This window comes from Suncus etruscus, chromosome 16 (assembly GCF_024139225.1).
Source record: "Suncus etruscus isolate mSunEtr1 chromosome 16, mSunEtr1.pri.cur, whole genome shotgun sequence".
Taxonomy (NCBI): domain Eukaryota; kingdom Metazoa; phylum Chordata; class Mammalia; order Eulipotyphla; family Soricidae; genus Suncus; species Suncus etruscus.
The window spans coordinates 35623889-35637822 of NC_064863.1; the positions used below are offsets into that span (position 1 = coordinate 35623889).

The window sequence follows — 13934 nt, forward strand, 5'->3', positions numbered from 1 at the left end:
AGATGATATAAAAGATAGTGAGCATTGCCATATATTCATTTATCAGATCATTATGTTTTACACCTTAAATTATGTTGGTCCAGAGAATTTCCTCAATGACTTGAACTAAGCATATAATTTGCATGCAAAATTGCATGCCCAGGTCCAGTCCCCAGCACTGCATGTTCCCCGATCACCACCAGGAGTGACCCTTTTACTGGGAGTAGTCCCTGAATGCTGCTGGGTATAGCCCCAAACAAAAAGTTTTGGGTCACACTCAACAGTGCTCTGGGAACTATGTGGTGCTAAGGATCAGAACTCTGTACTCAGGACTCACTCTAGGCAGTGCTCAGAGTACAATGTAGTATTGGGGAATCAAACCTGGGTTGGCTAAATGACAGTAAGTTGTCTTAAGTCCTATCCTCTCTCTGGTTCACAAAAAAAATTAATTTTCATTAAAAATTTTAGTGATTCAGAAATGTGACTGGCTCAGTAGTATCTTACGTGTCTGGTTTGTGTGAAGTCCTAGGTTTGATCCTTGCACCTAAAAAAGTAGACAATATTATATGCCAAGGACATCTCAACAAAATTGGGGAGTAGAGGAAGTCCAGAGGACCTCAAGAGTGGTCTCTTTTCTAAATATTGTAGCTGGGGGCTGAAACATAAAAGGGAAATTATAACCAGATCTGCTTATGGAGTTGAGATTTGGGGAAGTCATCTGGAGTGTGGTAGGGTCATATACAGGGACATGTGTGGAGGAAAAGGTATTTACAAACATTCTAGAGTATTAAACTCAGAATAATGATGGAGGAAAATGTTTTATGTAGTTGTCTGAGTACCTAGAAGAACATTAAGAATTTCATATTAAAACTGTGCTGCAGATTCATTTATTGTACCTAGAAACCCAAGTCTAGGGTTAGTGTATGGTTTGACCTAGCTGGTTTACAACTTTCCTTTCAGTACCTCTGGTTTCACTTAATCCCCATACAAGGGACATTTGTAATGTATGGAGATTTTATAGCTATGGTAGATTAAAGTGAGAAATGCTTGATTTCTCTGCTTTTCCCTCTGAGGATTGAGGAGAACATTAACAGAGAAGGAGACCATTCCTCTGACACCCATTAGTAGTTATAAGTCATCCAGCAAAGGGGAGTACCCACAGAGGAAAAGTTTGATGCTTTTCTGAAACTTATGAAAAATACTCCTTAGTTTAACTTTATTATAGGTCATTTGTCTTACTTAAAGACCCAAAAGTGGGGGGGGGGGGCAAAAAGAAAAAAGCTGCCAATCATTCCTTCATGTGTAATTTAGTGGTCTTTACCTATACTGGAAACCAGCCAGTTCAGAGAGGAAGGGAAAAGACAACCCAGAAAAGCAGCAGAATAATTTCAGGCTAGAGGAAACAACTGGAGGAAAATGGGGAAAGATTTAGCTTACTCCGGAGTTCTGAAAACCTTGGAAGCATTTCCGTATCATTGACTGTTACGTGAAGTCATTCAACAACTATTTTGTGAGCTCCTACTATGCAGGCCAAGCTTGGTGTTTTGCCACTGGGGCACAATTTGAGGCAATAAACTTTCATTGAAAATGCAGACAGAGCCTCTCTTGAGCTGGAGGCTAGCTCTAGCTGGCTTGGGGTTGGGGGAGACCCCATGTGGAAGGCCTTCTCCCTAACTTGGGTGCGCTGAGAGCCTTAATAGGCTCCCAGCCTTCCCCTCTTCTGCCCCTGGCCTCCAGGCCTTCTGGGGTGGCAGCCCAGGTGGCCAGAAAGGGTGGGTGTGGGGGGGGGTCCCTCCTGGATGGGATCCCAGGCTTTCCCCACCCTTCCTCAGCTCTAGGGAGGGAAGGGCACAGGGTGTGGGGCGGGCAGATCCTGGCTTCCGGCTCTCTGTGCTAGCTCTAGCCGGCATGGGGTTGGGGGAGACCCCATGTGGAGGGCCTTCTCCCTAACTTGGGTGCGCTGGGAGCCTTAATAGGCCCCCAGCCTTCCCCTCTTCTGCCCCCGGCCTCCAGGCCTTCTGGGGTGGCAGCCCAGGCGGCCAGAAATGGTTGGTCCTAACTTGGGTTGTGCTGAGATTTGCTCGGTTGCGCTAAGTTTGTCACTGGCAATTTCTGACCATTCTGCATATGGAAAACCGTGCGGGGGCCCTAGCCCCACGCTCTGCCTGTATTAAGAGTATTCCTTATCTTAATGTTATGTTCTGCGTATCCAGAATGTCCATTCTGCCCTTTCTACACCCCTTGAAATCTCACTTTTAGTCCTTAACTCTCTCACCCGCCTCAAACATCACTAACCCACATTACTCTTTTTAACTTCAGTATTGCACAATCCTAATCACAGACCAAAGCCGTGCATTGTGTGTAACAACCCCGAACTGTTTCAAAAGACATAAAATGGACACGTATGTCTTTAGAATACTTTGTGTTTTTCCCTGACAACTATAAGTCTTACTAAATATTCTTATACAGTGACGATTCTAACCACTTTTTATCTTCTCTTTATGAGCTGTTCAACAAGGAATTTTGGTGAAAGAGTCCCCCAGTTTAATGCTTATGATTGAACCATGTCATGGGGATTATTGGACTTGTTTTTTTGTCCCCCTTATGCACCAATAACGCCACGTGGCATTGCTCCTTTTTTGCATAGGCACATTAAAATGATAAAATACTATACATACAAATAAGATCCTATCTAATAGAGATTGGAATACACAAATTTTGTAGTGCAAAGGGACCTTGCACCCTGAACATTGACATAATGACCTGGCACAGGCCTCAGAAGAAAGGGCATTTTTTATTCACCCCTGAACCAGGGAAGCCATCCACGAAACATCCAGGTTTGTCTATAACATCACCTGGAAGCAATCCTCTACCACGAAAGACCCTACCACTGCTCAGACATTGACCTGCTCAAAAGAGACTTCCCTTAACACTGAGAAGACTTAACAATAATGACCTGCTTACAGGACAGGGCTTCCTGCATTGCCCTTTAATGGTGAGGTGAAACAAGAAGACGCTCCACATCCTGACTTCAATGTAGGATATGCAGATTCCAGGATCTTTAATACAGAAACATGATACCAACAACAGAGACTGTGTGAAAAGTGTGTTGGCACTACGGACAATGTCTTGGGTTGGACGATCTAGCTTGCCTGGAGCCTAGAGTTGGTCTTATGCCAGGAAACTTCAGGGGCAGGGTCTCTTTGTATTTAGGCCTTTGTATTGTTTCCATGCCTCTCATATTTTGGTGGGCCTATGCAAACAACAATTGCCACTCTAACGCCATTTTACTGTGCTCCTTTGACTCTAATCCTTAAAAAAAAACACTTAAAATTTGAGGTTAACTTAAGCTAATATGCATGTACATGGAAATGTAAAAAATACTATGCCTCTAATATTTAAGGAGTTACGTAAGTTTTATGGCTTTAGATTGCCTTGTGTGCTGTTAAGAAATATTATAATGTGTTACAATCTGGGGACTTGAGGGACAGTGTAATTGTACATGTATTCTGTTTTATTTCTTAATTTATATCTTAATGTTCTTTGGCTGAAAGTCAAAGTTAAGATATCAGCAAGGGGACTTCTTCTGAGAATTATGTTATGGGTGATTGTCCTTCCACTGTAACTTTACCTTGTCCTCTTTCTTTGCATCTTTGTTCTCATAATTAAAAAAATAATAATAATAAAATTAATATTCAGGTTAAAAAAAGAAAGAAAATGCAGACAGAACTTTCATATTCCCTCTTTTCACTTGCTTTTCAGTAATATTTCAGATTTTTGTTATAGATGTTTAAAGTGTGTGTAGGTGTGGGGGGGTGGGGAGAGGAGCACACCTGACAGTGCTCAAGGGATTGTAAATACTAAGCATTGACCCAGGACTTCTGCATGCAAAGTATTTTTCAGTTTATTCTCAGACCTTTCATCTGCCTTTTTCATTTAGGAAACTTAAGCAGGACAAGGGAGATGGTTCACAAATCTGGAGTGCATTCAGGAGCTTGAATTTGATCCCTGGTACCACATACCTCCCTGAGTTCCATGAGACCAAAAAACAGAAACAGACCAAAAAAAAAAATGAGAAACTGTCTAAGAAGATAGTGACACATCATTTTTTTTTTTATTAAAAGGGGGGAAACCAGGGACTATTCTCTTAATCAAATATAAATTGAACCACAATTTCTTTCAAGTCCCTTCTGTTAAGGTTATCTCCTTGGTGTGTGTAGGCATTAATGGACTTAAAAATGTTCATCTATTCTTTAATATATATTTTATTATAACATACAGCAATCATCATCAGGATCTGAATAAATGGAAGGAATTCTTGACTGATTTGTATTACACACACCCCATTCTTTTTTTGTTTTATAGCCACACCTGGCAGCATTCAGTACTCTTGGCTCTGAGCTCAGAAATCACTCCTGGCAGGATTGGGAAACCATGTGGGACACTGGGGATTGAACCTGGGTCTATCCAGTTCAGCAGCATACAAGGCAAATGGCCTACCACTGTGCTATTACTCCAGCCCCCTTCTTTTTGAAAATAGTCATTTTGGTCCCCAACTAAAATTACTCTAGAAAAATATTTTTCTTCTATTTATTGTTTGAATTATTTGAAAAATTTTGGCATGATTTTGGAGATTTTTTTAAATTTCACTGAATGGGTGTTTAGAAAGTATCACTAAGTCATGTTGGGAAGTTTATAGTTTGAGAATAAACATTTATGCATATTTAAGAATGCATGTGTATATATTTAAACCTAAGATGCATATTTTCCTGTTTAGGTTAATTCCCAAAACTAATTGATGTCCATAGCAGAAAGGAACAAATATTTGAATAGTGCTGTTTCTTGTACATGTATTTTCAGGTCTGTTTAGTAAAGATTTCAGAACTTAAAAAAAAAAGTGCTGTACGAAAAAGACTGCTGAATAACAGTCAGATCTCAATTTGACAGTAGTCTATAATCAAGGCACTTTTTTTTTAATTTTAACAGTTAAGCTTTGAGAATGCAAATATAAACAGTTCCAGTTTTAACTGGAATTTTCATTTTCCAGATGTTACAAAGCATTCATCTTTTTATGGAATTTTAATCCCACCTTCTTCTATGTTTTTATTTTCTTAAATAATTTTCTGTAGTACCTGAAATCACTGGTTAAAGCCCTGAGTAATTTATCTGATATCAGTAATTTACCTGATCTCATTATGTTAGTTAATTACAAGATCTTAGGTATGTTTGGGTGAAAAGTTAAAAACTGCAATTCTTTTTTTTGTTTTGTTTTGTTTTGTTTTTGGGCCACACCCGGTTATGCTCAGGGGTTACTCCTGGCTATGTGCTCAGAAGTTGCTCCTGGCTTGGGGGACCATATGGGACACCGGGGGATTGAACCGCGGTCCGTCCAAGGCTAGCACAGGCAAGGCAGGCACCTTATCTTTAGCGCCACCGCCCGGCCCCTAAAAACTGCAATTCTAATCATACTTTATTTTATTTTTATTTGTAGGAGCCTTGATTGTAGTAGAAAACTGAAAAATGTAAGTATGTTAACTTTATCTGGAAATTTGTTTTTTTTTTTAATTATCTAGTCACTATAAAATTACAAAGTTATTTATTTTTGAAGCTCAGGCATATAATGTTTCACCACCAATCCCTTCAATTCACCAATCCCTTCAACTTCCCTCTACTAATGACCCCAGCCACACCCCCTGGGCAAACTTCCTTCTTCTGACTTTAATGGATCAAGTATAATATTTAGGTCTTAAGCTCAATTTGTTGCTGCAAAGAGTTCTTCTTAGAAAATAAGTATATGTGCCTCAGATAGAATACCTAATAACTAAGAAATTTAAATGGTGGATTGCAGGGAAGTGTTCACTTTAGAGAAATGCTCAATCCAGAAAGAAACAAATATAAGCTTATTCTTGGTTTGTGATTTTGTTTCTTAAACAAATTGATCTCTTTCTCTCCTTCCTGTTGGTGGGCACAGATGGAGTTGTCATATTTAGCAGTTGCCTTGGGGAAAGATCAGCATAACATGTACAGTGTTGACTGTTGTGGACCTTTAGTTTGTTGGCAGGTTCAGCTTTTGAATGCGTATCAGCACTTCCCAAATCAATGTTTTGAAATTAACACTTACTTTCAAATGACAGTGTATGTTAGTCATCTTTTATTTTAAGTTTACATTGAACAATGTTAGAAATAACTTCATGTATGTATGATTTAAAAATGGATTTTGACCATCCCCCTTTTCTTTGTTTCCCAGGATGTTATTTTAATTTATTAATATTCTCATTTGTAGCTATTTTCCCACCCCTCCACTAGCTAATGAGGGATAGAAACCTTTTTTCACTATAATTAAACATATAAAAAATATCAGAGGCTGAAGCAATAATATAGCAGATAGGGCTCTTGCCTTGCACACAGCTGACCCAGGTTCAATCCCCATCACCCCATATGGTTTCATAAGTTTACCAAGAGTAAGTACCTAATTGCAGAGCCATGAATAAACCTTGTATGAATAAACCAGGTATGTCATGTTCCTTGCCCAAATACCATAGGGGCCAGAGAGACAAAACAATGGATAAGGCTCTTGCCTTATATGCAGTTCAACCTGGTTCAAGCCCCAGAAACTTATGGTCCACTGAACATCAACAGGACTGATCCCTGAACAAGGAGTAAGCCTCAGTCATACCTAGATGTGTCCCCAAAACAACAAATTTAAAATTTTTTTTTCAGGCTTGGGGGACTATATGGGATGCCGGGATTCAAACCACTGTCCTTTTGGATGCAAGGCAAAAGTCCTACTTCCATGCTATCTCTCTGGTCCCCAAAGTTTCTAACTTTTAAATAAAAAGATATCCAGGGGACCAGCTCACAATTTTTTAATATATTTTATTTAAACACCTTGATTACATACATGATTGTGTTTGAGTTTCAGTCATGTAAAGAACACCACCCATCACGAGTGCAACGTTCCCATCACCAATGTCCCAAATTTCCCTCCTCCCCATCCGACCCCCGCCTGTACTCTAGACAGGCTTTCCATTTCCCTCATATATTCTCATTATTAGGACAGTTCAAAATGTAGTTATTTCTTTAACTAAACTCATCACTCTTTGTGGTGAACTTCCTGAAGTGAGCTGTAACTTCCAGCTCTTTTCTCTTTTGTGTCTGAAAATTATTATTGCAAGAATGTCTTTTATTTTTCTTAAAACCCATAGATGAGTGAGACCATTCTGCGTTTTTCTCTCTCTCTGACTTATTTCACTCAGCATAATAGATTCCATGTACATCCATGTATAGGAAAATTTCATGACTTCATCTCTCCTGACAGCTGCATAATATTCCATTGTGTATATGTACCACAGTTTCTTTAGCCATTCATCTGTTGAAGGGCATCTTGGTTGTTTCCAGAGTCTTGCTATGGTAAATAGTACTGCAATGAATATAGGTGTAAGGAAGGGGGTTTTGTATTGTGTTTTTGTGTTCCTAGGGTATATTCCTAGGAGTGGTATAGCTGGGTCATATGGGAGCTCGATTTCCAGTTTTTGGAGGAATCTCCATATTGCTTTCCATAAAGGTTGAACTAGATGGCATTCCCACCAGCAGTGGATAAGAGTTCCTTTCTCTCCACATCCCCGCCAACACTGTTTATTCTCATTCTTTGTGATGTGTGCCATTCTCTGTGGTGTGAGGTGGTACCTCATAGTTGTTTTGATTTGCATCTCCCTGATGATTAGTGATGTGGAGCATTTTCTCATGTGTCTTTTGGCCATTTGTATTTCTTCTTTGTCAAAGTGACTGTCCATTTCTTCTCCCGATTTTTTGATGGGATTAGATGTTTTTTCTTGTAAAGTTCTGTCAGTGCCTTGTATATAAATTTTAAATTTTTAACCAAAAATCTAAAACACATCATCTTCCATTCTTCTTTTATATCTTTCAAGAGAATATCACATTCTTCGCACAAATTATTTAAGTTATGGGCCTAACAAGCTTTATAAACTTCAGAATTGTCTGTTCTCTGGAAATTTATTTGTATGCAGTCAACGAAGAAAGACCTTCTGGAAGTTTTGAAGAATTCCAGAAGTAAACTCTTCCTACAAAGCTAGAATACTGAATCACATCATGGTATTGATACATATAACCAGATTTTGGGCTGGTTGCCATTTGGAATCATTTGCACATATCACATTGACCAAAGCATTTTCTGGCATAGCAAGTGGAGGGAGGTACAAGATACATTCTTCTTATTGAAGCAATAAGGTCTAATGTGAAAATTAAATAATGGTCTTTGCTTTTCCACAAACTTCAGATCCCTATAATTCAATTTTAAGGAGATCATCTATAGCTAATCTATGCTGAGTTTTATGGGAGAGTCTATGTGAAGGCATTTGCTTTTGTTGTATTTCTTTTCAAAGGCAACAAAACTAACCTATGGACTCCAGTCTGTAAAACATTGAATATTCATAGACACTCTCCAACATCCAAGGTTGTTGAATTGGCAGCAACCTTATACATGCTAAAAACACCGAATTGCTATCTAACAGCATAACAAGCTAGGTCTTCATTCTACTACTTTCTTCTGATTTGAATTTGATATATTGTGTTAATCTATTACTGGGAACTACTATTTAACCTTTGTCATTCCTTTGGGATTTTGATGTTGGTCTTAGCAGAGCCCCTCTTACCAGAAGTAGAATTATAGGTTTTTCAAAGCCTCTTACTTAAAAGGAACTGACAATCAGTTTCATCACTTACCTAGGTATAAAGACTCCAGAGTTTTGGAAAAGTTTGGTTTTCCAACTGGGAAATCATCCAGTTAGGAAAATACTTTTATAAAATTCATGTTTTCCCTCTTGGTATCTTATAGATCAATTTCTCATCAATGAACTTTTTAAAAGATGAGAATCAGACTTCACCTGTATTATCTTTGTGATGATGAATATAACATTGAGTTCTTATTCAAATGGTTTTGCATTCAGTGCCTACCTTCTGGGAGGTGGTTTACATCCATCATGGGGTGTACATTCTCACCTTCCTGCTTTTCTGTTTTTCTGTTTTTTTTTGTTTTTTGTTTTTTGTTTTTGATGGGGGAAGGGGCTGTGTGAAAAGGAACAATGTTTATAAGTAATTCTGAAGGGAAAATTTTGCCTGTGTACATGGGTTTGTCCTGCAGGTCTTGGTGACCATTTACTGGCTGGGAAAAGCAGCGAACAACTGCACATCCTACAATGGAGCAACGCTGAATTTGAAAGAATTTGAAGGTTTGCTGACTCAGCTGAAAAAGGTAACTTGATGATTATTTTATCCTCTGATGTTTAGACAAGATGAGGTAGCAACTTATTTGCTTATTAAGATTCTAACAACTCTGGGTGGTGAGATTGTGTGGGCCAAAAATGTCCTCAAAAAACAACTCTCATCCTTTACTCCTGTGTCTATCACTTACCTGAACTGGGATGTCCATTGGAGAATGGAAGGCTGAGCACTAGCCGACATGAATTCTGAAAGGGCAAGTTTTATCTGTCAGTCTAAAACTCTGGATGCTGGGGCCAGAGCAGTGGCACAGCTGTAGGACATTTGCCTTGCACGGACTAACCTAGGACATTCCGCAATTCGATCCCCTAACATCTCATATGGTCCCCCAAGCTAGGAGCAATTTCTGAGTGCATAGCCAGAAGTAACCCCTCAGCGTCACCGGGTGTGGCCCCAAAATAAAAAAAAAAAAAGAAGAAAAGAAAAACTCTGGAAGCCAACCAGCTCAGTGTTTGGACGCTGGAATGAAACAATACAACTTTATTTAAAACTAAAGACTTGCCCTGAACTTTCATCCTAAAGGTCTTTTCTCTGCTTACCCATCAGAGCTTTGGTGTGGGTGAGGTAGAGTCAGTCAACTTCTTACCTGGGCCTTCACTCAGCACAGGTTCTGAATAATAAAATACATTCTCTTTTATGCTATGCTTATTATGGCCATTGAATTAGAATAATCAGGAAATTTGGCCACTATTTTGTACCACCTTTACAGTTTTGTTTATATGATAATGAGAAAGATCCACCTTAGGTGGAAAATTGTCTGGGAAACAGTGAAGCATTCCTGCCTGTGTGTTCGTTTGAAAGATTTAACAAGAGTATTAACTCATATGGAGCTTTCAGATGTGTTATTAATTCCCAAAGAAGCCCCACCCAGTCCTTTCTGCTAGACTGATAGAGCCTATTTGTAAACATTAGCATCCATTGATTTGAGATAAGACCCATATTGTACCATCAATAAAAACAGCCCTCCTCTTCTCCATCTCTATAACAGAAAAACTAAATGCACTAACAAAACCTTGTTTAGAAAGTTAGCACTTCATAGTTTTTCTTTTAATGCTAAAAGCAAAAATGTACTTTCAAATACACTTTCAAATGAGTTATTCTCTTTTTTTAAAGCAAACAGTCCTAATACTTTCTTAACATTCAACTAAAGCCAGTCTGGACTGTGTATTTATAAATGGGCAAAGCTTTCATTTTGGTTGTAACACAAATAAACAAAACCCTGTATGCTAAATTCCTTTTAAAAATAATAAAACAAATACACTCCCTCAATCAAACACAGCACATTGTTTTTTAATCTTAACCCTTGCTTGTTCTTTAATGTCTCATTTGACTGTTCTTTGAGGAACTACAAAGGTAAGTTTGAGTCTGTATTATGAAGACTAAATGTTCACTGTTTGTACATTAAATCTGGGCTTGGAACATGATAGTTCAATCTTCTTACACACATACACACACACACACACACACACACACACACACACACCTCTTCTAAAACCCTGCCTTGGGGCTGAAGAGAGAGGCCAGGAATTAAGACACACCTCAGATAAATCCCAGTACCATCTATCCCATGAGCCCTGCCAAGAGTAACCCCCTAAACATACAACCAGAAATAGTCCCTGGATATCACCAGGTGTCATTCCCAAATCACCCTCAAAACAAACAAATGAAAAAATAACTAAAACTATGAAAATGAAATCTTTTAAGAATTTCCTTGGAATCTGATATGATATCATTAACATTTCTCACAGCTATTCAGCTTTTCTCTAAACTGAGTAGCTATTGGTTTCTCAAGTGTCCCAGTTTCTCTTTTTACTGAGACAGGAAATTACTTCAGATGTCTTGTAGCTGACATCACTGGGCAAAGCATGATTGAACTAAAATAGCCAGCTGTGCCATTCCTGAACTTCTATATAAAGTACAAAGATTTGGGGTCCAGAGTGATAGCACAGCAGCGCAACAGTAGGGCGTTTGCCCTTGCACGTGGCTGACCCAGGATGAACCTTGGTTCGATCCCGGACGTCCCATATGGTCCCCCAAGCCTGGAGTTATTTCTGAGTGCATAGCAAGGAGTAACCCCCTGAGTGTCACTGAGCGTCACTGGGTGTGGCCCCCTTTTAAAAAAAAGAAAAGTACAAATGGAGGAAAGGAGGCTCTAATATGCTGAGGGATCCTGGGCCCCCTCGCAGCACTTCAGTCAGAGGACCAAAGGGTATGATGCTGCTTATACTATATAATGCTGACATCACTTTGGGGTTGACTGCAAGCAAGTCATGTATCTTAACTCCTAAACTCTGCTCCTCTACTTTCATTTCTAACTCAGAGAAATGAGGTCTGGACTTGAGCAGTTTAGGGATGAAAGAAGTGTTCCGTGACCAAAATGAGCTCAGGCTCCTTGGATCTATTTTGTCTATCATCCTTAGTCCATGTACTGCTTCAGGGACCAGGCATAAACATTCACTGTAATTTATACATTGGAACCAAGAGAAAGAAATAAGGAGGAAGAAAGATTTTTCATACCCTTTTGAAAAGTCATTCAACTAAACTCAGCCATACATGCTTTTCTAGCTAACAAGGGAAGACTTGAGGAAAGTGGAAGATATTTCTGGTAAAAACTGTATTTGTGTTGGAGATGTAGAGAACAGATATTGAGGAATTTCTTTTCATTGTGAGGAAAAACTGAAGTACATTTGAAATAGAAATGTTTTCTTTCATAGTGTAGGCTGATCAGAAATAGTTTATGGTCATTTTTCAGTGTGAGAAATGTGTATAAAATTATTCCTTCTGGTGTAACATGTGAGGTTCTGTAATACAGGTAACACATGGGAGGCATACTAATCCACACAGATTAGGTGTCATAGCAGGTTTCTTTGTACCAGAATTACAAAAAGTATCCTGAAATCAAAATCACAGTGACCTATCACTGAACCTGCATATGTTAAGGAGGATACACATGAGCTGGACAAAGGGAGAAAGCAGATAGAAGGGAAAACCATGAAGATGAGATAACTCAACATATCTCAGACGTGGGTCATATAGATAATACCGGTGATATACAGGCACTTAACTTTTATGTGGCTGGCCCCAGTTCCATCTCTGTTACTAGTTTAGTCCCCAAGCACTGCTAGGAGAGATTCTCGAGCTTAAAACCAGAAATAATCCCTAGGTATCAGTGGTTATGTCCCCTAAGCCAAAAAAATGAAAAAAATTTAAAAAAGAGGGAAAAAGTCCAAGAGCTGAAAGGAGAAGTCAACATTTGTAAATCTGCCTCTCCATTCCTTTCATCTCTTGGAAAAATTTCTCAGCGTGGGGACAGAGGCGACCAGCTTCCACAGGGTCCCTACTTCTAGTTATGAGCCAAAAGGGACCAGAAGTTTCCTCCCCACTGACTTTAGCTAGTAAATTCCTAGGGATGTTCTATAGACCAGTGTGTAACCTATCCCTTTACTCTGACTGTGAGCATCAGTGATTGATTTAAGCACTAGTCCAGGAGGATAAGGAACATTATCAGAACAGGTAATCAAGAGAGGAATATATGAGGTATAAAGAACTTTCCCCTAAAATAGCAACCACTGTTAACTTCTAATATGTCCTTATCTACTTGATTTTTCCATTATACTTAACACCTAACTTTGAATTCATTATATTTTCTCTTGATTTATTTTTCTGCTTATCTACTAGAACATAAGAGAAGAATGAGAACTCAGAATTGCATGATTGTGATGAATCTAATGTCCTAGGACAGTGGTTAACCATAAGGAGCCACTGCTAATATCAGTAGGATACTTCACTGTCTCAACCAGAGTGAAGAGGAGGGATTGGGTGGAGAGGGGTGATCATGATGGAAAAGTAGAACCTGAAAACACTCCCAAATAAGACTTAGCCACCTTATAAATCACAGAAACAGCAGAAAATGTTGAGTGGTAAAACAGAGGCATCTGGATTTTCTCCGATACCATAAGTCATCTACCAACCCTAGCTGGTTCTCATTATCTCTGACAAAAGGGGTCTAAGAAGAGAACAGATGAATGAAATAATCCCTGAAGTGTCCTGAAAGCTGCTAGTTCTCAACCCATTCATGAATACTCATTTACTAAAACAAATAGCCATTGATTCTGTTCCCCCTTTCTCAAGTGCTGGCTGAAGAAGACTCCAGGGCCTGTAGATGAAGAGCATTGATCCTAAAACAAGACACACACACACACACACACACACACACACACACACAGAGAGAGAGAGAGAGAGAGAGAGAGAGAGAGAGAGAGAGAGAGAGAGAGAAAGAGAGAGAGAATTTAGATTCTGCTTATTCGTTGTGGGTTTATCTTTTCTGTTCTCCCCCAAAGGCTTAGCTGAAGGTGAACTTCCAGGCGAAAAGGCTCTCCCAGCTCCATCATCATGGATTTGTGGGTGAAGGACTAACCTCTTATCTTCACACCACAGTTCAAAGGGATCCACTTGACCAGGGTGACTGCAGGTGGCATGGCTGTTCAGGTTCATGCTTTCACTTTCAGGAGTTCTCTGCCTGGCCATCTACACAGTCTTGTTTCTGTTTTCCTTCCTTCCGAAGAGAACTGTGAGAACAGCTCATACTCCAAGGATCTAGTTGACTTTCTTTTTCTTGCTTTCTCTTTTCCTATGATTTGGAGGGAAGGAGTGTAGGA

General features: G+C 39.2%; 1 protein-coding gene across 6 annotated transcripts in view; it reads left to right on the forward strand.

The window, feature by feature from the left end:
• The window catches only part of LIMCH1 (LIM and calponin homology domains 1), a 384023-nt gene that overhangs the window by 273673 nt on the left and 96416 nt on the right, over positions 1-13934 (forward strand). For all 6 annotated transcript variants that reach the window (XM_049790107.1, XM_049790108.1, XM_049790111.1 and 3 more), the window contains exons 5-6: positions 5471-5501; positions 9140-9250. In XM_049790107.1, the coding sequence (XP_049646064.1) occupies positions 5471-5501; positions 9140-9250 (142 nt within the window). The remainder of the gene's footprint in view (positions 1-5470; positions 5502-9139; positions 9251-13934) is intronic.